This window comes from Haemorhous mexicanus, chromosome W, assembly GCF_027477595.1.
Source record: "Haemorhous mexicanus isolate bHaeMex1 chromosome W, bHaeMex1.pri, whole genome shotgun sequence".
Taxonomy (NCBI): Eukaryota; Metazoa; Chordata; class Aves; order Passeriformes; family Fringillidae; genus Haemorhous; species Haemorhous mexicanus.
The window spans coordinates 1601196-1628171 of record NC_082380.1 but is presented as its reverse complement, the minus strand read 5'-3'; the positions used below and the strand labels follow the sequence as shown (position 1 = coordinate 1628171).

Genomic DNA, 26976 nt, shown 5'->3' with positions numbered 1-26976 from the left:
CTGCTCCAACAGAACCACACCTGACACCTCAGGAGGACTGCAGCCACTTTTCCAATTGGACTGCTGCCAGAACCCTGACCAACAGGGTGTCAGGTTGAGTTCTGACTCTGTCATTTTAGTGTACTGCATTGTTTTTATTTTATCATTTTATGTTTTTTCCCCCCTTCCCTATTAAAGAACTGTTATTTCCTGCTCCCGTATTTTTTTGCCTGAGAGCCCCTTAATTTAAAATTCATAGCAATTTGGAGGGGTGGGGAGGGTTTGCATTCTCCATTTCAGGGGAAGCTCCTGCCTTCTTTAGCAGGCACCTGTCTTATCCAAACCAAGACAGATTTTGGCGCCCAACGTGAGGCTCGAGGGCACAGAAACAAAAAGGGAATAACAGTTCTTGAGTAATCTAATTTTTGTGTGGCTATACAAACCTCATTAAGTGACACCATGTGGTCCAGTTTACCCTGGTTTGGGTGGCACGTGATCATGGCTGTATTTCTCCCATTTGTAGGCCCTTATCTGAACATGGGTCCTATAACCAAGGCTACTGTGGCTATTATCCGGTTTGTCTTATGAGTGAATAAGGTGAGGAATTCATGGATTTTTAACTTCCTCTGGAAGGCAGGCACATAGATTCACAGCTATCACACCTTAACTATGTGTTTTTGAGGTTACTTTAATAATGGCACCTGCTGTAAAGAAATGACACCAAGGGAAATCTTCTCCCAGCCCTTTAATCACCTCTTTGGGTCCACCCCACCAGTTTTTGAAGGGTTCAGATCCAATCTAAACATTAATGATATCATACAGTAGCTAGTGTTGCTGATAGGCCTGTTCTATTTAGCATTTAGAAAGAGAGAGAGACTAACCTGGATAACTACCCTGACACCTACATCAGAACCTAACACGCCACCAGAGTCCAGGGATGCTGTTGCTCCAGAGCCTACTCCTACCCCACAGCCCACCCCAGATGTGAACTACCCAGATTGGGTGGGGAGTCTGGTGAAAGAGATACGTGAGATAGGCCAGACCCTGAAGGAGTACACTTCCCCAGCTGGTGCAGAGCCCTCCCCCTGCCTTGAAGAGGGAGAGTCTAATAGTGCAGTAGCGGAAACCACAGATGTTACAACTGTCCAAGTTCCAGCTGAACTGCAGAGGCAGTCACAGCCAGCAGCAGTTGCCCCTGTAGAAACAAAGAGATCTAAAACAAAAGCAGAGCACCCAGATAGGGGAGGGCCCTCACAAACCACAGGGGAGCCAGAAGTTGCAATCATCAACGAGTCCCTGACTTACGAAAGTCTCTGTAATCTACACAAAGACATTGTACGACGGGGACGTGAGGCTTATACAACCTGGCTACTTCGGGTCTGGGACCTTATGAGTACAAGTGTGCAACTGGATAGGGGTGAGGCAAGGAATCTGGGACCCTTAACTCAGAACTCCGGTATCAATCAGATTTTTGTAAGGGAGCCAGGGTCCCTTTCCCTCTGGGAGCGGCTTTTAACAAGTGTCAGAGAGAGATTTGTCCACAGGGAAAGAATGCAGGAGCAGCACCACAGAATGCGCTGGAAGACTCTTGAGGAAGGGATCCAACAGCTGAGGGAAGTGGCAGTATTGGAGGTACTCTTTGGGAGGGATGGACAGCATGATAATGACCCCGACCAGGTCAGGTGCACAGGGCAGATGCTGTAGAGTCTGGCAAATCTGGGGCCATCTCAATACACCACTTTCATTGCAACGATCAATGCTGATACCAACCGAGAGACAGTAGATTCTGTGGCAAACAAGCTTAGAAATTATGAAAGTATGATCAATGGACCCATGCAAGCTCATGTCTCTGCCGTGGTCCAAGAACTCAGAGAAGAGATGAGGGAGATGAGGGAGGCGGTGAGAAAGAACAATTCCCATATTGCACCAGTGTGAGTCACAGGCCCCAGAGTTAGAGCCCAACATTTCCCACCTAGAGAGAGAGGGTACACCCCACGGGCTGACCTGTGGTTCTTTCTGAGGGACCATGGGGAAGACATGGGAAAGTGGGATGGAAAACCCACTTCAGTCCTGGCAGCAAGGGTGCGTCAACTCAAGGAGGGAAACACTAACCGAGAGAACTCCAGTAAAGTGAAGGTAGCCTCAACCTCCCATGACCGAGCTGCTGAGTATGATCCGTCAGATCCCCTTGAGGGTACCTCTACCATGTATGCCCAGGGAAGAAATAATAACCAGGGTTAGGGGGGCCCTGCCTCTAGCCAGGGAGAGGCACGGGAAAATCGGATTTTCTGGACGGTGTGGATCCGATGGCCTGGCACATCAGAACCACAAAGGTACGATGCTTTAGTTGATACTGGTGCACAGTGTACCCTGATACCATCGGGAAATGCGGGGGTCGAACCTGTTTCCATTGCCGGGGTGACGGAGGGATCACAGCAATTGACCCTTTTAGAAGCTGAGATGAGCCTGACTGGGAAAGACTGGAAGAAACATCCTATTGTGACTGGCCCAGAGGCCCCATGTATTCTAGGCATAAACTTCCTCCGGAATGGCTATTACAAAGACCCAAAAGGACTCAGATGGGCTTTTGGCATAGCTGCTGTAGAGGCAGAGAACATTAAGCAGTTGAACACCTCGCCTGGACTGTCAGAAAACCCATCCGCAGTAGGACTCTTGAATGTGGAAGAGCAACGAGTGCCAATCGCCACCTCGACGGTGCACCGCCGGCAGTATCGGACGAATCGAGACGCCGTGATCCCCATCCACAAAATGATCCGTGAGCTGGAGAGACAAGGGGTGGTCAGCAAGACTCACTCACCCTTTAACAGTCCCATCTGGCCTGTGCGCAAGTCTGACAAAGAATGGAGATTGACTGTGGACTATCGTGGCTTGAATGAAGTGACTCCACCACTGAGCGCTGCTGTGCCAGACATGCTGGAACTCCAGTACGAGCTGGAGTCCAAGGCAGCAAAGTGGTATGCCACCATTGACATTGCTAACGCGTTTTTCTCCATTCCTCTGGCAACAGAGTGCAGGCCTCAGTTTGCTTTCACCTGGAGGGGCGTGCAGTACACCTGGAACCGACTGCCCCAGGGGTGGAAGCACAGCCCCACCATCTGCCATGGACTGATCCAGACTGCACTGGAAAAGGGTGAGGCCCCAGAACATCTGCAATACATCGATGACATCATTGTGTGGGGGAACACGGCAGTGGAAGTATTTGAGAAAGGAAAGAAAATCATCCAGATTCTGCTAGAAGCCGGTTGCGCCATCAAGAAGAGCAAAGTCAAGGGACCTGCTCGAGAGATCCAGTTCCTGGGAGTAAAGTGGCAAGATGGATGGCGTCAGATTCCCATTGAGGTCATCAACAAGATCACCGCGATGTCTCCACCAACTAGCAAGAAGGAAACACAAGCTTTCCTGGGTGCCATAGGCTTTTGGAGGATGCACATTCCCGAGTACAGTCAGATCGTGAGCCCTCTTTACCTAGTCACCCGCAAGAAGAACCAGTTCCACTGGGGCCCTGAGCAGCAACAAGCTTTTGCCCAAATTAAGCAAGAAATTGCTCATGCTGTTGCCCTTGGCCCAGTCAAGACGAGACCAGAAGTAAAGAACGTACTCTACTCTGCAGCCGAGAACCATGGTTTGTCCTGGAGCCTTTGGCAGAAGGTGCCTGGGGAGACTCGAGGCCGACCACTGGGATTCTGGAGTCGAAGCTTCAGAAGGTCCGAAGCCAACTACACTCCCACAGAAAAGGAAATCTTGGCTGCCTACGAAGGAGTTCAAGCTGCCTCAGAGGTGATTGACACGGAAGCACAACTCCTCCTGGCACCCCGACTACCGGTGCTAGGGTGGATGTTCAAAGGAAAGGCTCCCACCACCCACCATGCCACTGATGCTACATGGAGTAAATGGATTGCTCTCATCACACAGCGCACCCATATTAGAAACCTGAATCGCCCTGAGATTTTAGAGATAATTACAAACTGGCCGGAAGGTGAAGATTTTGGTCTTTCTGATGAAGAGGAACAAGAGCAAGTAACACGTGCCGAAGAAGCTCCACCATACAACCAACTCCCAGCAGAGGAAACACGCTACGCTCTTTTCACTGACGGTTCCTGTCGCATCGTAGGGTTGAACCGGAAGTGGAAAGCAGCCTTATGGAGCCCCACACGACAGGTTGCTCAGGCTATCGAAGGAGAAGGTAGATCAAGTCAACTTGCTGAACTCAAAGCTGTTCAGCTAGCCCTGGACATTGCTGAGAGAGAGAAATGGCCAAAGCTCTATCTTTATACTGATTCGTAGATGGTAGCCAATGCTCTGTAAAACTGGCTAGAAAAGTAGAAAAAGGCCAACTGGCAGCGTAAGAGAAAACCAATCTGAGCTGCTGAAAAATGAAAGGAAATTGCCGCTCGGTTGGAGAACCTACCTGTGAAAGTCCGCCACGTAGATGCCCACATCCCCAAGAGCCGGGCTAATGAAGAACATCGAAACAACGAACAAGTAGATCAAGCAGCAAAAATAGAGGTGTCCAAGATAGACTTAGATTGGCAACATAAGAGAGAGTTGTTCCTAGCTCGATGGGCCCACAATGCCTCAAGTCATCAAGGTAGAGATGCCACCTATAGGTGGGCACGAGACCGAAGAGTAGATTTAACCAAAGACAGTATTTCTCAAGTTATCCATGACTGTGAAACGTGTGCTGCCATCAAGCACGCCAAGAAAGTGAAGCCCCTGTGGTATGGTGGGCAGTAATCCAAGTACAAGTATGGGGAGGCCTGGCAGATTGACTACATCACGCTGCCCCAAACACGCCAAGGCAAGCACTACGTGCTGACCATGGTAGAAGCCACCACGAGATAGTTGGAGACCCACCCTGTGCCTCACGCCACTGCCCGGAACACCATCCTAGGCCTAGAAAAGCAAGTGCTCTGGAGACATGGAACCCCTGAGAGAATTGAGTCAGACAATGAGACCCATTTCAAGAATGGCCTTATAAACACCTGGGCCAGGGAACATGGTATTGAATGGATATACCATATCCCCTACCATGCACCAGCTGCCGGGAAAGTTGAATGGTGCAATGGACTACTCAAGACTACCCTGAAGGCACTTGGTGGGGAGACTTTTAGAAATTGAAAGATGAACTTAGCAAAAGCCACCTGGATGGTCAACACCAGAGAGTCTATCAATCAAGCTGGTCCTGCCCAGTCTGAACCCCTGCACACTGTACATAGAGTTAAAGTCCCTGTTGTACACATGAAAGGTATTTTAGGAAAGACTGTTTAGATTACTCCCACCTCAGGCAAAGAAAAACCCATCCGTGGAATTGTTTTTGCTCAAGGACCTAGTTACACTTAGTGGGTAATGCAAAAAGATGGAGAAAGCCGTTGTGTACCACAGAGAAACCTAGTCTTAAGTGAGAATTGTGTGTAAAGATTCATTGTGATGCAGATAGAAATAGAATAAGAGGTAGATAATGTTCTGGATTGCAAGGCAAAATGTATTCTATTACCATCTGTATGGCAGTTGTCTAAGTGTTAAGTGGGCAATTTCCCCTTATCTCTCTCCCTGCGAGATCACAATCACTCCTCCCTCAGCAGGGGGCATCCCGTGATAAGAGGCTATTGAATGTCACTGCATGGCTGATAAGAACTGTAACATCCCATTGTGAGATGCTCCGCCCAGAGGGAGGAGCCGAGCATTGCTATCCAGATATAATCAGGAGATTCTGACACACCAGCACAGCTTCTCCACTGGATTCACCAGAGGAACAGCAGCTGCTTCTACTTCCACGGATCTGTGGAGGAAGAATCACCCTTTTTTCTACAGGACCCCCTGCTCCAACAGAACCACACCTGACACCTCAGGAGGACTGCAGCCACTTTTCCAATTAGACTACTGCCAGCACCCTGACCAACAGGGTGTCAGGTTGAGTTCTGACTCTGTCATTTTAGTGTACTGCATTGTTTTTATTTTATCATTTTATGTTTTTTCCCCCCTTCCCTATTAAAGAACTGTTATTTCCTGCTCCCATATTTTTTTGCCTGAGAGCCCCTTAATTTAAAATTCATAGCAATTTGGAGGGGTGGAGAGGGTTTGCATTCTCCATTTCAGGGGAAGCTCCTGCCTTCTTTAGCAGGCACCTGTCTTATCCAAACCAAGACAGTAAAACAGCCAAACAATTAAAAAATTTCACAGCCAGGGGAGGCTGGCAGGTTTTGAAAGATAATTTGCTGCTTCTGAAATTAACTGTTTCTGTACCAAGCACCTCGCCCACAAGAGAACTCTGGGTTCAAACCATTGCAACCAAATTAAGCAGGGTCTTAAAAAAATCCTGTCTCCATAAAAATGCACGCAAGTGAGAATGATAAAGGAACATGGTATAATTCTAATGCTTTAACACAGTCACTTTATCACAACAGGAATGCCCTTCAGCAGTCAGTTTTGGAAACAAGGTGGCATTACCACAAAAGCCAGAATTACATCAGCCAGAAGAACTGCACATTGTCTCTATTCCTGCACACATTGTGTCCTCACCTTCTCCTCTGAACACTGGTAAATTTCCAAAGCTGATTCAACAAGAAGTGGATCAAAGCCCTTCTCACAAAGCTGTCCATGTACGAACAGGTAATCCAAAACCTGTGGGGAATGAAGAGAAGAAACTAAGCTTGCAGGGCAGCATCTGCAACACATGGCTGAATACTGTCTTTGTACATGCAGAGGGGCTCAGCATGACTTTAACCCAGGCTTCACCAGGGACTCAGACAAAAATCTTCCTAGTAGATCTGAGACAGTCTTTATGCAAAAACTTGTTCAGAGAAAGCAGATGAACCCTTTTGTCCTCCTGTGTTCTCCCACCAGCTCTGAACATCATCTGCTCTAGTCAAAACAGTCTCACAAGCCAATTTTTAGAAGTTTAATTGTGCTTTTTATACTACAAGTTTTTAAGATGAAACTGTAGATTCAACAGTCAAGATGTCTCAGCTTTTAGCTTCCTCTCAGCCAGTCACAAGAGCTGATGCAATCTGAAAGCATTCAGCCTTTAAAGATCAACTCAGCATACTAGTGAGTGAGCTGCAAATCCCAGCTCACGTGCACAGAAACCACTGCCAAATTTCTTATCTGTCCTCAATTTTGAGAGGTGGGGGAAATGTCTGATAGGTAATGCTAGGTCCACAAAATAAGACAGCTTGCAAATACAGCAGGATTTAAAACCACCATCCTAAGGGACATTTTTTTTCATTTGATACTACAGTTCACTCCAGCACACAGCTTAAATCACTCTTGATATGTAGGTAGTGGGCAAGCAGATCAGCTCTGCAAGGAGTCACTGGGATGCTCCTCCTCCCCAGGCAACAGGCACAGTCCTGCCAGGCAATGCTCTGCACACAGTTCACCAAGGGTTTCCCACACAGAAAGTTTGGCCACACTCTTCCTGCATTAAAATGTTTGAAGTGGATCCAAGACACAGAGCCATACTTCACCCTGCAGCACTTAATGTTCAATGACCTGGATTTAACAAGTGTTTGAGGCAACACAACGAGGCAGGAAGCAACACAGCACACTTAAAGAAAGTTGGTCAGTCGTGCCTTGCAAGAGGCTTTCAGGGATGTTGTAAGCCTGCAGGGGCAAAATCCCTCTCTACAAGTAGAGACATCAGCATTGCAACCCATGCTCAGAACAAGGGAAGTTGGCTGTTTTTTTGTTACATGGCACTAAGCATGGCATAGAGCCATGCTAAGCTTCCTTTTGATGGTTTTGTGGCTTCTGGGAAAGCGCAGTACCTCTCCCAGCTTGACATGGAGCTAAGGGCCCATCCCAAGCTCAGTGCAGCTCTTACCCAGCACCCACAGGTGTGCTTGACTCAGTTTCTCATCAGAAACAAGTGTGGACACTCTTTTCTTTGGTTTTGGGAGCCTTTATTACCAGCTGACAACTACTCTAGTGGTTAACACCACAGCAGTTACAGGCTGCAACCCCTTTTTAGAATAAATATATTCCCCCTATACATTTTGCAAACCTAGGTTTGTTTCTCAGCAGAATCAGCATCCAATCAAGGGTTTCTTCCCCACTCCACAAGCTCTTACCTGGTCTATGTTCTGCCCCTTCTTCTTCATGGCTTTCAGGACGTCCTCAGGTGCGTATCCCATGTTGACAACTGTCTCTATGCACTGCCTCTCACTAGCAGAGAGGGCCTGCTGTAGTTCAGGAGCGGGGTCACCTGACTGCTTTGTGCAGCTGATATTATTGGGCACTTTAGACACCGGGAAATTTTGGTGTGTTACCTAAAGGGGAAAATCCAGAGCCTGAGGTGATGGTCATCTGCATCCCCTCATCCTGTTTCTGGCTAGTGCAGAACCAGGGTACCCCATATAATTAATCCAAGAGGCTTTCTAGACTGCCCTTGGGAAGTTACTCACTGTTCGGATGAAACCAAGCAGTGCACAGTCTGATTCCCACCGTACTTTTTTAATCCTCAAAACAGCAACCAGCAACTCAGATTCTTTCCAATATATCCTCTCCCACTAGTGGATGAAAACCTTTCAGTGCCCAACCACATGATATAGTCAACCCTGTACCTCAACAGAAGCATGCAGATTGCTTTCTTTACCCCCAGTTTACTCATCACCTATGATTTTTCTGTACTCAAAGGAACACTACTTCTGGAGATTTTCAGAAACATGATCCAATGCAAGCACACAGGTATTTGGGAACTTACCGTAAGTATTTTTGTTTCCTTGTAGTCTGGGTGCACCTGTTGGACAACATACAAATAAGATGACTATAAACATTATGCACCAGTGAACAGAATTTGCTACAGCTGGGGAGGAAGGGTTTTATGGGAGAGATCTGGGAATAAGTGTACTATACTAGGGAGACTTGTGGTCTGATCAGGTTTCCACATGTGAGATGCAGACATTACACAGTTATGTGAAGTTATAGAATAGACATCATAAGGATAATTTTTTCTTTCAGCACTCTATAAAAACAGATTATATATCAAGAAGGATGTGTCCCCTCTCAAAATAATTGTAAGCTTTTTTATTCTGTCACTGTGACTTTTACGTGTTCACAAAGCTCAGTGTAACACGCTGGCTGAATAACAGTGATAATTTTAAAATCATTGCCTAGAGACTTTCCTTAATTTTTTTTGACCATGAGGAGTAAGAGAAACACATACCTCTTTTCTACTCTCAAAGCACTTCATTTCATACACCTGTGATGGATGCACTCAACCCCCTTAACTAAACCTGCAGTAGTTTGATACAGGCTCCAAAGGAGGCAAAGGTCTGAGCTGTAGTTCTATGAAACACAAAGGAGCAGAAAGCATTGATGCATATGAGCTTGGAACATGATTTTGCAATTACCACATGAATTGTGTGTGATTTTTCCAAGATGCATTTATCAAGGACCAAAGAAAGTTGTGGGTTTAAGAAGTCTCATGCATACTTTTCCCATCATATGCAATTTGACAATGAGCCAAACACTTTATCCCATAAATATGACAGTCTAAGTGAGCCACCTTTGAGCTCTCCCTGCTAGGCAGCGTGGCTGCAGGGCAGTTGTCTCCTCTTGAGCTGGGACGCCTCTCAAGGTTGCTCCTGGAGGCAAAGACACTTTTTATCAACAACAGATCTTTGGACGAGTCCAATTTGAGTTCTCTCTAAATTGCAACTGGACTGCACACCAGTGACTCTCCCCTTGAGCTGGGATGTCTCTCAGTTTTTTATATTCTTTACCTGAGGTGGAGATACCCTTTATTTCACAACAGATCCTTGGCAAGTGACTGATAGCATGCTGAATTAATACTAATGAAATCCATGTAGCTAATTCCATTAGACATAAACCGTTGTCCAAGCCTGATACTAAAATTGGACCTAGTTGCACCTAAGCTCTGTCAGGAGTTTAGAAACCAAGGGGGTCCACTATGAACCTTGTGACTCAACAGGAGGGTCTCTCTTACCCTTTTGCATCTTTGGTCTCTGTGTAAATGATTCTAAATAAATTCTAATTTGATTTTCTTTTGTATATTTCATCCATCTAGTAAGTAATAGAGTGAACCTTGCCATCAAACTTTGTTAAATTGAGCTTTTATAAATTCATATTAAAACCACTTTTGCTAATACTTTTGCTGGTGATTCTTTAAGTGACCTAAATCACTTATCCACACCACCACCATATACGAGCAAAATGGCACACTGGCTAAAAAGAGTATGCAATTTTTCTACCAGTGCCCAAAACTTGGTCCCATTCTCAGTACACCAACAAGGCTGGATAATGTTCCTTGCTGTACACCTGCTCCATTTCTGCAGAACCAGGCTGCCAGAGGGCAGAACCAACCCTTCACTTTATATTACTTTACCCAAGATAACAGCAGTGCAAAATCAGAACTCTGCCATTTTCAATTAATCCATTTAAAAGTCTTCCTGCATTTTAAATCAAATTTTAAGACTGCAAGAAATTACTTTGGACCAAGGGCCTATGTTTATTGCCTTTCCTTAATATCTTTTTAAGCCAACATAGATTGCTTGAAAGCTTGTCTACATCTTTCAGAAAAGCCTTCTTTGGGCCCAAACTGAAAAAAGCAAACAAACAAAACCCCCAAACAAACCAAAAAACCAACACAATGAAAAACCCCCTATTCATAGAAAAACAATTTTGAGACTATATGTTAGAATTTTGGCAAATTCTATCTATTGGGGGAGGGAAGGAGGGAATAAAAGGCGGGGGGCGGGGGGGGGGGAAAGCCTTGTTCTGCATTTCTACCCATTTTCATCTCCAGGGTAATAATTTATCTTCTAGGACACAAAGCCTGAGAAATCATGTTTGGTCTGATGGACTGGTTTGTGCAAGAACCTCTCCTCATGGTGGTACAGGGGTCCAAAGCTCTTCACACACACTCTTCCTCCAGACACTTTTGCCAAAGCAAAAAGCACTAGAATATGGGATACACTGAAGTGGGGTTCTAGAGTAACCCTGAAATCAGCTGGTTATCAAACTGAAGGATGATGCTTTGTTATGAATGCTGCAGCCAGGAAAACCAAGACTGCTTCTTAGACTAGACCTTCAAGACTCCAGGACCAACTACTCTTTCTCAGTGTATTTGAGCTTAACAACCTGTGTTTGAGGTCAGTGATTTTCAGTGGATTAGGGAAACAGCTACAGGAATTTTGGGGGACAAAGCTAGAACTGGTCATTCAGCAGTCATGCCCCCTTACATCTCAAACTTGCATTTCGGTGCCTTTCAAGAAGCAAACATACATTGCTTTCAGAATGTACTTGTACACTGTGCCTACTTTTAGGGACTTTATAGGCCGGGAGCCCTGTCTGCAGCTGGTGTGCCTGCATACATCATGCTACTGCAGCAATATATATTCTGAATGGTCTACCAGGAGCACCCCATTCTCCAGCATCCAGATTTCTTTAAATGCATCATACTAATCAGGTCTCTGATCAGCTTTGTTTAATTCCAACCTGCTGACTTCACTAATCATTTCTCCCCTCTGCCAATGCTGCAAAAAGCAAACTAGTGAGCTTAAAAAAAAAAAAAAAAAAGCCCAAACAACCAAGACAAAAAAAATAACAATCAAAAAAAACCCACCATAAACACACTGAGGAGAAGGGACCACCCAGAAGAGAATCAATGCAGTCTCAGAGAAATCACAAGTTTATTTCTATCCAAAGAACCCTAGATCAAATTCACTGGTAAAGCATAAACTCCAGTGGAGATTCCAAATCCGAAGTTACAATTTCTAGTCTTGTGAGAAAAAAAATTCTATATAAAAGCCACTGGGAAATACACTGGGACATTTAATTGTTCTGAGGCTTTCTAAAAAGGACAGGCTTATTCTTGCGTAACCTTGAAGGGAGTCATGCCCCTTCTGCTCCCAGTAACAGAGATGACTGTGACTTCCTTCTATCATTTCTACATTCTGAGGACTTCTGTTACATTTACTTCAATTACAATTTCAAAAATTTTGTTACATTTACAAACCATGTCCAAGGAAGACCTGGACATGGCACTCAGTGCGCTGGTCTAGTTGACAAGGTGGTGATCGGTCAAAGGTTGGACTCAATGATCGTAAAGGTCTTTTCCAACCTAAATGATTCTGTGATTCAATTTCTTGCAACTCAGCTGTCCTTTTCCAGCCACTGGGACCATATTGTGGAAATATGAAACAAGTACATTCTGAAGTCTAGTTCTGTTGGCATACCTATTTCTTCGTTTGCTACTTCCAAAACAGAAACAGTTTCGAATGAAGATCTTGATTACTTCTCCTAACAAAACTATTTTTTGTTTGTTTATCAGTTTGTATCTTTCCTTACAGTATTCTTGAGAATATACCTTCGCTCTTAGTCTTTAATAAGTTCTAATCCAGCATAGAGATTTGAATAGTCAGAGGTGAAAATGTGGTCATCTATTTGTAAGTGATCTTTCATATTAACCACTAGAGATGTGTCATACTTCAAGTTTTCACCACTGAGCTACATACGAGGATAGTCACCTCTCAAACCTGTGATCTGTAACAGTGAGCAGTTGCTCAGCATGCTGCTGTTTCTGCCAAAGTTTACTGTATTAAATTTGTTCTAGTAATCAATAAACAGCTGTTCTCCTGTGCTGAAAAATACACTAGTTGTCAGAATACTGTAATTCACAATCAATAATGCATTTACCTAAGTCTGAAAAGAGATGAGAGAACAGGAGAGCAGCAGTGTCACTTGTTTCAGAGCACATGGTGTCACAACACCCTGTAATATGTCAGTAAGGCCATGGAACCACTGAAACATCATTTATATTGGACAGAAATAGCCAGATTATTTTAGAGCCAGCTAGAGGATTTGACCATACAGCTTTCACTAGGCTTCATGAGTACTGGTGTTCAGATCTTAGGTTCTTTGGGGAGAAAAAATAACAAGCTTACTGATGTGCTGTTTTTGGCTGGGCTTGTTAGCTTTCTTCACAGTACCTAGTATAAGGTTCTGTGCTGGAAAGACTGTTGATAACATAGAGGGGGTTTTTATTATTACTGTTGAGCAGGGTTTGCACAGTGTCAAGGCCTTTTCTGCTTCTTGTACCGCCCTGCCAGTGAGGAGGAAGGGGATGCACAAGAAGTTGTGAGGAGACACAGCTAGGACATCTAACCACAGCCGACAAAAGGGATATTCCATACCCTATGACATCATACTCAGAACATACCCTATGACATCATACTCAGTATATAAAGACAGGGGAAGAAGGAGAAAAGGGGGAGACATTTGGAGTGATGGCATTTATATTCCCAAGTAATTATATGTCATTTCACAGCTGTAAAATAGCTGAACACCTGCCTGCCCATGGGAAGTAGTGAATTAATTCCTTGTGTTGCTTGGCTTGTGCACAGCTTTTGCTTTCCCTAGTAAACTGTCTATCTCAACTCACAGGTTTTCTAGCTTTCACCCTTGCAATTCTCTTCACAATCCCACTGGCAGGGGAATGAGCAAATGGCTGTGTGGGGCTTGGTTACTGGTTGGAGTTAAACCACAACAGTCCTTTTTGGCACTCAACTTGGGAATCAAAGGGTTCAAGATAGCAGATTTGATTGGAATGTGCTAGGACAAATTTATAGCTGTTAGTGCTGTTTATTAATTGGCAGGCTCCTGCACTTGCCATGGGCTTGCTTGCCTGACTGTTTTACAGTGTAGTGCTCACTAGTGGCTGGTTTTTGCTTCCTCTGCTTGCTGTAGTGCTGTGCTACTCATCGCCTCACTGTATTGTGCCTGGGAGTGTTTAGATAACAGCAATGGTGATATGCCTGGGCTAGCAGATTGCCAGGGCACTGCTGCTGTAATGGACAGGCTGGAACTCCAGTGTGAACTCGAGTTGAAGGGACTGTGACCTATGGATGAGTCTACACAGGAGCAGAGATCCACCTGCAGCCTGTGGAGGAGACTCACACAGGAGCATGTGGATACCCAAAGGAGACTGTGATCCCATGAGAAGCCAGCACTGGAGCAGGCTCCTGGCAGGACCTGTGGAGAGAATAGCCCATACTGGAGCAGGTTTGCTGGCAGGATTTGTGAGCCCATGAGGGACCCACACTGGAGCAGTTTGTGAAGAACTGCAGCCCATGAGAAGGACCCATATTGGAGAAGTTTGTGGAGGACTGTCTCCCATGGGAGGGACCCCATGCTGGAGCAGGGGGAAACAAGGATTCCTTGCAGTCTGTGGTGCAGACCATGGTGAGGAAGCTGTCTCCCTGCAGCCATAGAGGACTATGATGGGGACTAATAATGGTGGACTCTAGCAGGAAACCCCTTGTTGCAGCCAGGCTGGAAACAAGGGGAATTCATTGCAATGTTAAAAGCTATAACCTGGCCCAAAAGGACCAGGGGTGGAGATTGTAATGGATATACTTTTAAATTGTTGCCAGACATTATTTTAATTGTATGTTACAGGAATCACTATAACAGTGTCATGGTTTAAGCCCAGCTGGAAATTAAACACCATGCAGCCACTCGCTCAACCCCCCCCCCTCCCATTCCGCCCCAGTGGAATGGGGCAAAGAATCAAAGTAAAACTTGTAACTTGAGAAAAGAACAGTTTAATTATTGAAAATAAAGTAAAATACAGCAATAATAGAAAATGATGATAATGATAATAAAAAGGGAAAAAACAAGTGATGCAAAATGCAATTACTCACCACCTGCTGACCAATGCTAGACACCCCCCCCCCCCCTCCCGCCCTTCCTTCCTGAACCCAGATTGGCTGCCTTTCTGGGTAACTCCCCACCGTTTATATACTAAGCATGACATTCTAAGGTTTGGAATATCCCTTTGGTCAGTTTGAGTTACCTGTCCCAGCTACGCTCCGTCCCAGTTTCTTTTGCGAATCTCTTTATCGGCAGAGCATGAGACAAGGAAAAAAGAAGTCCTTGACTAAGGATAAACATGACTTAGCAAAAAACTAAAACACTGCTGTGTTATCAACACCATTCTCATTCTGAATCCAAAACACAGCACTGTAACAGCTACTGAGAAGAAATTAACTCTACTCCAGCTGAAACCAGGACAAACAGAAACCACATGAACCAATGGAGGAGAGAAGCCTTAAAGGCAGGAGTGTCCTGACCTGCAGACTAAGGGAATGATATCTGTGTATTATATCAAAGAATGGGAAGGAGTGGGGTGGTTAATGAGCTTGTATTGGATAGTGTAGGACGTACACATTATGTAAACACTGTGGAATTGTCTTAGGCTAGAAATGCAAGATGTGGCTGGGGGTGTGTATTCTATTGCCTTCTGTTAGAGGTGGGGCAGTTATCTTCTGTTAATTGGGCCACCTGTTAAAACCAGGTGGGGCAGTTTTCTTTATCTCTTCCACAACCAGTCCTCCCTCTGGGGAAATATCTTCTGTTAATGGGCCATTGAGTCTCACTGCATGACTGATAAAATTACATCATCCCATTGTATGATGCTCTGTCCAGGGGGAGGAGCCAAGCATTGCTACATGGATATAATCTGAGATTTGGAACACCACAGGCAGCCTTTTCCTACTGGATTCCCAGAGAAAGACCAGGCCCATCTACACCACCACTGGATCTCCAGAGAAAAACTACACCCTTCTACAAGATCACTGCTTCAACAGAACCACATCTGTCACTCCAGGAGGACTGCAGCCACCATTTAATTGGACTGCTACCACCACCCTGACCAACAGGGTGTCAGGTCATATTCTGACTCTGTCAGTATTGTTTCGTATTACTGCATTTTTTTTTATTTTATTTTATTTTTATTTCCTAAAAAAGAACTGTTATTCCTACGCCCATATCTTTGCCTGAGAGCCCCTTAATTTCAAAATTATAATAATTCGGAGGGAGGGGATTTACATTCTCTATTTCAAGGAAGTCTCCTGCCTTCCTTCACAGACACCTGTGTTTTCGCACCAAAACAGGAATAAGGGGTGGAATGTGCTGGTTTTGACTGAGGTAGAGGTAATTTTCTTCACAGGAGCTAGTATGGACTTATATGTTTTGGATTTGTGCAGAAAACAATGTTGATAACATAGAAATGTTTTTGTTATTGCTGAATAGCATTTGTACAGCATCAAGGCCTTTTTTGCTTGTCTGCTTCTGATTGTCTCTCCAATCCTGCTGGCAGGGGAGTGATCCGAGTGGCTGCCTGGAGCTTGGTTGCTAGCTGGGGTCTACCCTCAACACTTACTCAAATTTCTGCTCTTATTCCTAGACAATAACTGGCGTGAAGTTGTGTCCCCAAAATAATTTTGGAACTTACTACAAGTTTGAAGAAAGGAAACATCAAACTCCTGTCTCAGAGCTGTACAGCAACCAACTGTAACATTAGTGATCCAAGATTTTCCTCCAGACTGCTTTTAGTATTCAGAAAGCAATCCTTGCCCCCTCCTTTACAAAGAAGACGGTAAATTTTAAAAAGTATCTCACCAAAAAAAAAAAAATTAAACATTAAAAAAAAAAGACAATTCTTTCACTCCAGGTTAACTGCAAGCACTTTTTCTCCCCAGTGACAAAGCACATGTGTTTTTAATTTGTGATTGCTTCTATTCCTTGAAAAGCTGGCATTTCCATTATTTCCAGCTAATATATAAGCAAACTGAAGAACAAATCTAGAAGAGATTTAGTTCAAAACCTAAGAGCAGTTCAGAATCTTATATCTCTCAGTTGGATAAGACAAAACACAGGACTGTACAAAGATCTCATATGCTTAGCTCAATGGTGTGCAACTATGAACAAGTACCAAAAAGCTGAAAGCAAAATCACCAGAACTGGTCTAAAAATACCAGATTTAGGGGAATGTGTGAAGTAATAATCTGAGGTTCAGAACTGCCAGCATGAATACCTGTTTAATTGATCAATTTGCAACATAAATGAAGACGAACTACCACACATGATCTACACATCTCTCCCATTAAATGAACCTAAAACCACAGGACATTTTAGAAGCAACATCTGTCTCTGCACCTTCACAACTCCACATCTCCCCAGCAACCCCAACTCTAATCCACTGCGTGTTTACCATAATAGCTGTGTTTTGAGATGATTCTTCTGTACAAACTGTTGATGTAGCCAGGGAAGACAGTCTGGATGAAGAAGATAATGTTGATGTCTCCATGCCACTGTCCTCATTTAGAGCAGAAAGACCCACCGTATGGTGTCCATTCAGTTCACTGGTTTTACTCTGAGCACAGGTCTGCAAAGAGCTGAGCAAAGTGTCATTGTGGAGACAGGTAGTGCTGTGGAAAGTGCTCATAAGCTTTGATGATTTTTGATCACTCTCATCAGAGTCAAGTTTGGGAAAGGACAGGGATTTGATGTTGCTGACTGAAGTGACAGGGGACAGGGACACCTTGGAAGACAAGGACATCTTTTCACAGTTTCCCAACTGTGGTAAAGTGATAAAGCCATTTGGTTTGTGAAGGGGTTTGAAATCCAATGTAGCCCTTTCTATGGATGTCAGAACTTTCTCATCTTGCAACACAGACTCAGACTCTACTTTGGGCAAAGTATTATCAAATAGCTGGGCAACAATTGGCCTAGTAGTACCAACATGAATTTCCAGGATATTTTTTAATTCTTCCTTATCATTGATAGTTTTTAATTCCAGTCTGTCAAAAGGGTCCTCTTCACATTCAAAATCAGCTGGGTTGAAGTCTGCTTTTGGATGAGGTGGACTGAGAACCTTTTGCTTCACAGCACTGCTGTTGGCTGGTGTGGGAGTAAGAATATTATTGTGCTGCAGGCTAGCAAGGATGGGGTTAATAGGAGGAGGTGTGACTTCAGGGCAAGGTCCCTCTGAGAACCCCATTTTGGTGATGTCCTCTGAAGCTGCTTTCAATTTTGCTAGTGCTTCTTCTGCCTTGTGTTCAGCTTCTCTCTGGGCAGCTTCAATTCTTTTGATATCTTCAGCCCATTCAATTGTTTTCTTTTCCAGTGAGAAGTCATACTGGCCAGGGGTGGAAGGGAAAGGAAAGGAGAAAAAAGATAAATTATATCAGGATCATAGCCACTACTTCTAACAGCAACATAAGTAACAGAATAGGAGCTACACGAATTACCATGAACAGGCATAAATTTTTCCCAGCACCTCTTGTTTCCCAGCATGTCTTGTCTGTAGCTTTATAGACTGACAAAACCAAAAGACCTCAGAAACAGTTAATTTTGTCTCTATCACTAAAAGCTGTCTATAGTCTAGATTAAAGTATCATATTTTGCCTCCTTCTTACACTTAGTTTTAGTAAAGAGCTACTGATCTGTTGGAGGTTAAAATTTTTGGGGTTTTTTTCCTTTCTCTCAGGGAATTTTCTCCCGTTTGTTGTCTAAGAGAAAATAATGACTGGTACTTAAGAGAGACAAAATAAGTGGCCAAAGTGGGGGGAAGGGGTGCAGCTGGCTGCAGCCTTTCAGATGAGGGGCTTTCTTTTGGAAGGGCAGAGATACCAGGAGATTTTGCTGAGGGGTGAGGGTCTGGGCACAGCTCTTCTTTCTCTCCTGCTCTGAGGATTGGAGGGGAATGGTCAAGTTGCTCCTACCGCAGGAAGAATTCGCTGCCACCATGCCCTAGGATGACGTTATGATGCTTGTATCCCCAATCAGCTGTTTTGTTTATTTTGGATATTATGTTCTGTGCCTTCAAGATTGGCTCTGAGAGCCAAGGCGGGGAGAAGAAGAAGCACAGAGTTTTGTTATCAGCCTGCTCTCACTCCTCCACTGTGGTGTTTGGGCATGGATGGGGCAGAACACAGCACTCCGTTGGTTTTTAGTTAGTTTAACTAGCTGAGGCAGAGAAGTTCCCTGGACTGTTTTTCTTTCCCTTTTTTTGCAACTGTTTGAACCTGCTCCAGACTGAGACCCGGGGGAAACACTGAGAGCTTGCACTTTGTAGCCTACCAGGGCCTACTCTGGTCAGCAGCCTTTCCCAGTGCTGGAGGGTCTGATAAGAGAACAACCACCCACGGGAGAGATTTTCTGAATTTGTCATCTCTTCAGAGCAGCGAATGAGTTTTGTCATCTGGTATTGTTAATTTTTTGTGCTGGAGAGTGTTTGCCTGTTAAATAAACAGGTTTTTTTCCACTTCTCTCTGAGGAAATCCTTACCAAACAAGTTGGGGGGAGAGGCCATGTGGGTTTGCTTTCTGGGGGGGCCCCTTTTGGAGGTTTTCTCCCAAATTTGCCCCCAACTAGGACAAATTTTTGGTGCCCAACACATGGCTCAAGAGAGTGGAAAAAAACCTGTTCTAATTGTCTTTTGGTTGCAATTACTCTGTGTTGGTATAGAGCAGTTAGTAGCCATGTTGTTTGAATTCATAATGTCTCTTGGGGTGGAGGCTTGCATGTGTTCCTGGTCCCTAGGTTTTTTTGAGGTCTTAATATCTCTATGGTCCCTAGGTTTATTTTCTTATCCAGAAATAGCTCCGGTATTGTACCTAATACATAGTTTTTGCAGTAGAGGGGCACTGATTAGAATAGCTATGGGGCTGGGCTTGGTGGTAATGACTTGTAGGAAGTTTATAAAGGTGCTGGTGTTGTGGTGTGAAGCTCTGCTTCCTCCTTGTTTCCCCCCTGCCCTCTTCCTAATGGCTGTCTGTCAAGTTCCACATTCCAGCTAGAGCATCGTGTGATTGGCAGAAGTTCAAAAGATGCTTTTCAGACCTGGAGTCATTGGCCTGTCCAAGTGTCATTGTCCCCTGAAACCCTCCCCCTCCCACCTGGTTGGTGGCTCACCTATCCTCTCCCTCCCACCTCCCTGTGAGTTTAAAAGGTGCTGGAACCATGCAGTCGGGGTCTGTCGGGGATGTACTGAGATTCAGATCTGTGTCACCTTGGAATAAACTCTGCATTTAACTCTCCAGCAGAACCCGCTCTTTTTCTCTTCACCATCGCCTGAACTTTTTTCTCTAGAGGTAAACCGAGTTTGTACTTCGTATGGGTCTATTCCGAGTGCCTGCCTGCAACTGCCTGCGAGCTAAAGGTGTCTCTGAGGAGAAATATCCCCAGCAGTCATCTCTAGCATGGTGCAATCAATATGCTGGGGTCTGTTCCAGGTATGAATGATTCATGGCTATGGTTATGCACCCAGTTGGTTAGAGGAGGAGCAGGGAATGAGACTTTCCAGCCTTTCCTTTCCTTCTTCTCCTCTGAATGTTATGTCACTTTTTGAAAATGTTCAGTTTCCCTTGAATGTTAAAGAGACCATCTTTCTGGTATTTAATCTGGTAAGCTTCCTCTATACAGTCTGCAGCTTCTCTAGAATGAGGGCTGAGATTTCTAGAGGGGCTGATGAGACCCCTGACCCAGGAGTAGACCCAGGCATGGAAAATCCTGGGTGGTGTGGGAAATGGGAGGATATGGGCCAAATCCTGAAGGAATTTTCTGACCCTATAATCTGGGACATTCCACGTGAACAAATTCAGAACCCAGCTGAGATGGGGAAATACCTGAAAGAGAAGTGTCATGATGACTCTAAGGAGAAAAGGATCATTGCAATAAGCTGGGCCTTGGCCTATGCTTATTGCACACTGCCAGATACTGTAGGGCAGCAGACAGAGGAAGGGGGGCAGGGAGATAAATCAGCAGCTATCCCAGTCACTCAGGGTGCAGCCAACACCCCAGTTAAGAAGCCAGTAGCTAAACCAGACAGTAAGCCTCAACCAATGGCTGTTGCTACTAGCACGAGAAGTGGAAAGTGCACAGACAAGACCGATTGACCAGTGGATGATGATGATGCAGAAGGACCCTCAACGCTTCCCGACATAAAATCAGGAGTCAAAGCAACTGGAAAAAGATCAGAAGCCAATACTGAGTCCTTTTCCCTGAAGGACCTTCATGGCCTAAGGAAGGATTACACTCGATGACCTGATGAATCCGTAATTAGTTGGTTAGTCCATCTTTGGGATGCTGCAGGCAAGGCTACAATTCTGGATGTCACTGAAGCGAGGCATTTGGGATCCCTGTCCCATGATCCCATCATCGACCAAGGAATGATGAGGAGGGCTAACCCTCACAGCCTCTGGGCACGGGTCCTGGAAAGTGTAACACAAAGATACCTGTGTGCAGACGATCTATATATGGAGCAAACCCAGTGGAATACTATTGTATTTGCTGGGAATGCCCCGACGAAAGCAGGAATGATGCATCTGACTCCATGTTCTCAGAAGGCTAATTTATTACTTTATGATACTATATTATATTAAAAAATACTATACTATACTAAAGAATACAGAAAGGATACTTACTAAATGCTAAAAAGATAATAATGAAAACTCGTGACTCTTTTCAGAGTCTCGACACAGCTTGGCCCTGATTGGCCAAAGAGTCAAAACAACTCACACCAGAATCCAATGAAACAATCACCTGTGGGTAAACAATCTCCAAACACATTCCACATGAGCAAAAAAGAGGAGAAGCAAATGAGATAGGAATTGTTTTCCTTTTCTCTGAGGCTTCTCAGCTTCCCAGGAGAAAAATCCTGAGTGAAGAAATTTTTTCAGAGAATGTGAATGCCACAGAAGGCTATCGAACAAGGGATCCAACGCCTGAGAGAAATGGCAGCGGCAGAGATTATCTTCTCAGATGACATAACAACTAGGAATCCAGACTTGGTACCATGCACACCTGTGATGTCGTGAAAACTTTTATGACTTGGGCCACACGAATACGCTTCTGCTTTAACCATAATGAAGGGGGATGACAGGGATGAAACCGTGCTTGATATGGCAAAGAAGCTCCGAGCATATGCAGATGCCGTACATGGCCCAACACATGCCAGAATCGCAGCGGTGGAAATACGTCTGCAGAAATTAGAGGACAAGATAGAGGTGAATCATAAGAAGCTCAGAGAGGAGATTAAAGAAGACCACCTCCAAATCTTGTCAGTACAGATCAGAGGTTCTGGTATCCAACGCAGACGTTCCCCAGATGGAGAGAGAAGGTACACCCCATGAGCTGAGCTGTGGTTCTTCCTGTGTGATTGCGGAGAAAATATGAGGAGATGGGATGGAAAATCTACTGCTGCTCTGGCCCCAATGGGTGCATGAATTGAAGGAAGGCAAGACTCAGAGAGGAAGTTCCACCAAAAGGAAAGCAGCTCCAGTTGCTCGTAGCCGAACTGCCAGGTATGATGATGATGATGATGACATGTCCAGTCCCCTTGAAGGAACCTCCAAGACATATGCCCAAGGAAAGAAGGATAATCAGGCTTAGAGGGGCCCTGCCTCTGGCCAGGTAGAGGCTAGGGAAAATCGTGTTTTGTGGACTGTGTGGATTCGTTGGCCTGGCACATCTGAACCACAAGAATATAAAGCTTTGGTCAATACTGGTGTGCAATGCACATTAATCCCATCAAGACATGTGGGGGCTGAATCTGTCTCTATCACTGGCGTGATAGGGGGATCACAGGATTTGACTTTGATGGAAGCTGATGTGAGCCTGACTGGAAATGAGTGGAAGAAACACCCTATTGTGACTGGTCTGTCACAGTCATATTTTCTGAAAAATCCCTTCGCCCAGGATTTTCTCCTGGGAAGCTGAGAAACCTCAGAGCAAAAGGAAAATTCTTATCCATTTGCTTCTCCTGTGTTTTGCTCACATGTGGAATGTGTTTGGAGATTGTTTATGCAACAGGTGATTGTTTCATTGGTTTCATGTGAATTGTTTTGACTTATTGACTGTTGGGGAAAATGAAACAGGAAAGCCTTACAAATATGATTGCCTGGCAAAAGACTTTGAGAATGTAGAAACTATAACCGAGATTGAAATGAAAGCAAGCTTTGAGATCCCTTAGTTACTGAACAACAGGAAAACAATGGTGTGGCTGGCTGAAGGTAATCCCCTTTTGATGATACAAGACCCTCTGCAAGCAGGCAGGTCCAAGGGTCTGAGCAGACCCTGCCAGCTTGGCAGAAGGGGTCCGAAGAGTAGTTTTTAGGGTTTAAAATGTAGCACAGTATGGTAATGTAGTGATTCTTATAGGCTGTATGTAAATGCTATAGGATTTGTGTGTTGTACTAGATTGGTTAGTGAGAATCAGAATATTCAACACAGAAGATGATTTATTGTATTGTAACAGGAACTTCGCACTCTTGCTCTCTTACTCTTACTTACTTTTCTATGCTCTTAGCTCTTGCCTTTTACGTTCTTACCCTCTCATCCTCTCTACCCCTTTCTTCTCTAGGGCCTGCTCCGAGCTGCAGCTGGCAGCTCCCAGCAGGGCCCTGTACCCATGCCCTTTGCAATAAACCGCAAGTTCCACGACCTGGCTTCAGAGATCTCTTGTCTCCGTCCGTCCCGACCGTGCTACCCCCCGTCTCGCCCACAATTGACCAGTCAGGGTCAAGCTGTGTCGAGGCTCTAGAAAGAGTCATGAGTTTTCATTATCATCTTTTTAGCCTTCTGTAAGTATCCTTTCTGTATTCTTTAGTATAGTTTAGTTAAGTATTCTTTAAAATAATATAGTATCATAAAATAATAAATTAGCCTTCTAAGAATATGGAGTCAGATTCATCATTCCCTCCTTTGTCTGGGCACCCCGGAAATACAATAAATGGTGACCCCAGACTTTGGCTGTAGCCTGGAGCTGAAGAACCAAGACCCTGATATCGGGCAGAGTTCACAGCCGAGGCTAAAAACGCAGAAGATCTGCTGAATTTTTCCAGATAGCATGTCAGGAGACATTCACAGAACAGAATTCCTGTTCTGACCAGCTTGCTGAAACTGGACACTATTGCAAGGTACTGTTAACTCTTCCCCTCCTGACAGTGCTGTCCTATGCAAAATGTGGGGGGACGGTTGGGAAGAGGTGCCTTCAGAAACAGAGGTTCAATTTTCTCGGTCGGAGGAGGACATTACTTGGATGTGGAGATTTTGGGCTCTGCAGGACAGAATTCATATGGTGAAGAGACATTTCTATGAGTCTTTCAGATGGGCAAAATTTCAAGAGTTTTTCACTGGACCTGAGAGCCTGGCAGACACTGGATCTCTATTTTGGGGAAAAATACGAGCGGGGTGAGGGCGTGTGTTGAATTTTTCCAGCGTATGCAGCTCTTTTCCCTGTTCTGAGGAAGAGAACCTCTGTCAGAACCCAGGAAATTCTTCTGGCTGCCCTGGAGGACTTGAGCCCCTGCCGAGGGGGCTCAGAGATCTTGGCACAGAGCCCAAGACCCCTGTGCCTTTGATTTAGCTCTTGGGAAAAACAACTACCAACCTTATATGAAGAATTACAAGCCACGAAAGTTTAAGTAGAATGATAGTGAATTTATCACAGGGTGAAAAATAGATCTTTTTGGGTTTTTAGAATGGGGGTTCAGGGGGCAAGATGGAGGGATCTGGGCATGTCCTGCCTTCCTCCTTCTTCTTCTTGGCCTTCATCTTCTACTGTGATGTTGGCACTTTTAGATTGGTTTAGAGTAGAAGCTCACTGTCTAACATAGATGATAGGTATTTGCAACAATCCGTGGGTTTCTGGGCTTTATATGAGTCCAAATCCGGCTAGCTCAGACTCTAGCCCACACAGACTTGCATAGACGAAAGTAAGAGATGAGAAGCGCTCTTCTCCACGTGGGGACGAGTATCGTGTTTATTGGCTTAGAAGATACTTCTGATAAATGGCGACCACCCAGGTAGAAAAGAGGACATGACATCCTCACAGTGGAGTTTTATACCCAAGGGATGGGGGCGGGGAGAGAGGACCGTGGCCAATGGGATGCCATTGGTGAGGGGCGAGGGTAGGGGTACCCATGGGACAGACCACCAGGTGTGTATAATGGGGGGGTGTGTGAGGGAGAGACCATGTGATGGGGGAGGGGAAAAAACCCATCCACGTGACCTAACATACTCAGTAAAAATTTCCCATCACCCAGTGCAAAACAACAACTAAATAAACTATTTAGTGCAATACAACAGGTATTGGAAAGTAATTGTAAATATTGTACACATAGTTTTTAGTATAAAAAGGTAACACCACTCTGGAGGCAGGCAGAGTGCCTCTGACTGTCTTGCTGAGTGGACCTCGGCAGGTCAGGAGAAAGAATTTTATAGATAAGAAACAATAAACAACCTTGAGACCAAGAACTGAAGAGTTCTGACTCCTTCTTTGACTGCCGGGCTGGGAAAAGAGATTTTCTAACGTATCTTGGGGTCACTTTGACCAGCTAAAGTCCCGAGAAACCCCCTTGGGGAGGGACCTCGTCTTGTGCGGGGGGTTACCAGCCCCCCTGCCAGAGCCAGCAGGAGAAGAATCCGTCTAAGGACAGGAATTGTTGGTTCCAGGCCCCTCGCACCGTGGGGGGGGAGGGGTGGTTTTGCCCACGGCTCAGAAGGTTTTTTCTGCCTCTCTGGAGCATGCGCAAAAGGAGCTGTTTTCCCCCCTCTGCTCCCTTCCCCTGTGGGGCGTGTGAGCCAGCTTTGCTGGCCCCGCCCCTCCCGCGGAGGGAGGCGGCCACCGGCCTCCGGCTCGCAGCACCGTCTCTCGCTGTTTCGCCCGGGTTGCCAGGCAACGCAATGGCTGGCAGCAGTGAGCAACAGCAGCCTGTCATTAAGATGGAGCGTGTCTCCGTCTCTATGTGTCATCCCGAAAACGCTCCGGCAGGGCTGAGAGAGCTGCCTGTGGCCCCGCCGCCTCCCGTGCCGACCCAAACACCGCTCCCACTGTCTCTGGAACCACCCCTCGCGGATTCCAGTGTGTTGCTAAGCAACAGTTCTGCGGCGATGCAGAACGCGTCTGCACTGCCGCCTCCACCGCTCCCACCTCATCCGGAAGTGCTCCTCGCAGATTCCGGCGTGTTGCTAAGCAACGGTTTAGCGGTGCCGCAGAGTGCGCCTGTCCTGTCCCCCCCCGCATCCAGAGGAAGCCACGGCAGCCCCTCCACGATCCGATTTGGTGCCAGCGCCCAGCCCCACAACCTCTCCCGCAGCGATAGAGATCACGCCAGCGCCGCCCCGCCCAGAACCAAGAGAGACCGCGGCATGCTTCTTTGCGCGGCCCTGCCGCCCCCAGCGGCGGTTCCGCCGCCTTCAGGGACTCTGTCATCCGCATCAGCGTCTGCGTCGGAGCCTGCCACCGGCCTGACCCTCAGTGGAGGCGGCACAGCTCGACAGCTGCATGCAAGCGCCTCCCGGCTGAACACTTTGAAACTCAGTGTTTTTCTGGGACACAGCGTTTTTCGCGGGCCGATTTTCGTGTGGTTGGGGGCTTCTCGCTGGGGCTCGGAACGCCTGACTTCCCCCGCGCGCGCCAGCGGCATGGGGGAGGTGGCTCCCAGAGGTGCTGCCTCTGGCCTCAAACCCTGAGGGGGTGGGGGTGGTGCCGGGAAGCAGAAAGCGGGACCACTGTTGTATGCACTGCGAAGGAGAGGGGCGCAGCGGACGACAGGCGTTGCTCACTTGTTCTGGGAAAAGAAGACCCCCAGATCTGGGATGGAGATCCCTGGGAAAGCTTCTCCTTCCCAGGTGCCAGCGTGCCCCAGTGGTTCTGGGGGGAGAGGGAAGGAGGAGTTCGGTCACTCCTGTTGCCAAGGCACTGGCAGCGTGGTGGGGGCGGGCTGTGAGAACAAAGACCCTGCCCTGCGGGCTGGGTCTGGGCCGTTTGGCCCGCCCACCACCAGGTTTGGGGGCTTTGATCCCTGGCCCCGGGGCCACCATTCTGTGGGCCGAGTCTGGGGTCCTTGGTCCGCCCACACGGACCAGGGCCATGGACACTGTCCTGCCCAGTGGCGCAGGGTCCAAAACACCCTCTGCTGCTGCTGTTCTTTCTGAAAAAAAAAAAAAAAAAGGAAAAAAGAAAAAAAAAAAGGTGGAGAGCTACAAGCTCATAGTGCTGGAAAGCCACGAGTCAGCCTCAGCCCAAGTTGTTCAATTAAATGTTTTAATATTGTTGGATAAATATAAATGGATTCTTTATAATTGTTGGTGACTTTCCTTGGCAGTTCTTTGTTTCAGGATTCTGCAAGCCTGTTTCAGGACCAAGAAGGACTTTCAGGGATGTCA

The 26976-nt window shown here is 45.9% G+C and overlaps 1 protein-coding gene across 4 annotated transcripts in view; it reads right to left on the bottom strand.

Moving 5' to 3' along the window:
* Window positions 1-26976, bottom strand: part of LOC132341396 (ubiquitin-associated protein 1-like) — an 85627-nt gene that overhangs the window by 5545 nt on the left and 53106 nt on the right. For all 4 annotated transcript variants that reach the window (XM_059872941.1, XM_059872939.1, XM_059872942.1 and 1 more), the window contains 4 exons: window positions 17015-17941; window positions 8702-8737; window positions 8070-8267; window positions 6520-6621 (listed from right to left, as the gene is read on the bottom strand). In XM_059872941.1, coding sequence (XP_059728924.1) covers window positions 6520-6621; window positions 8070-8267; window positions 8702-8737; window positions 17015-17941 — 1263 coding nt within the window. The remainder of the gene's footprint in view (window positions 1-6519; window positions 6622-8069; window positions 8268-8701; window positions 8738-17014; window positions 17942-26976) is intronic.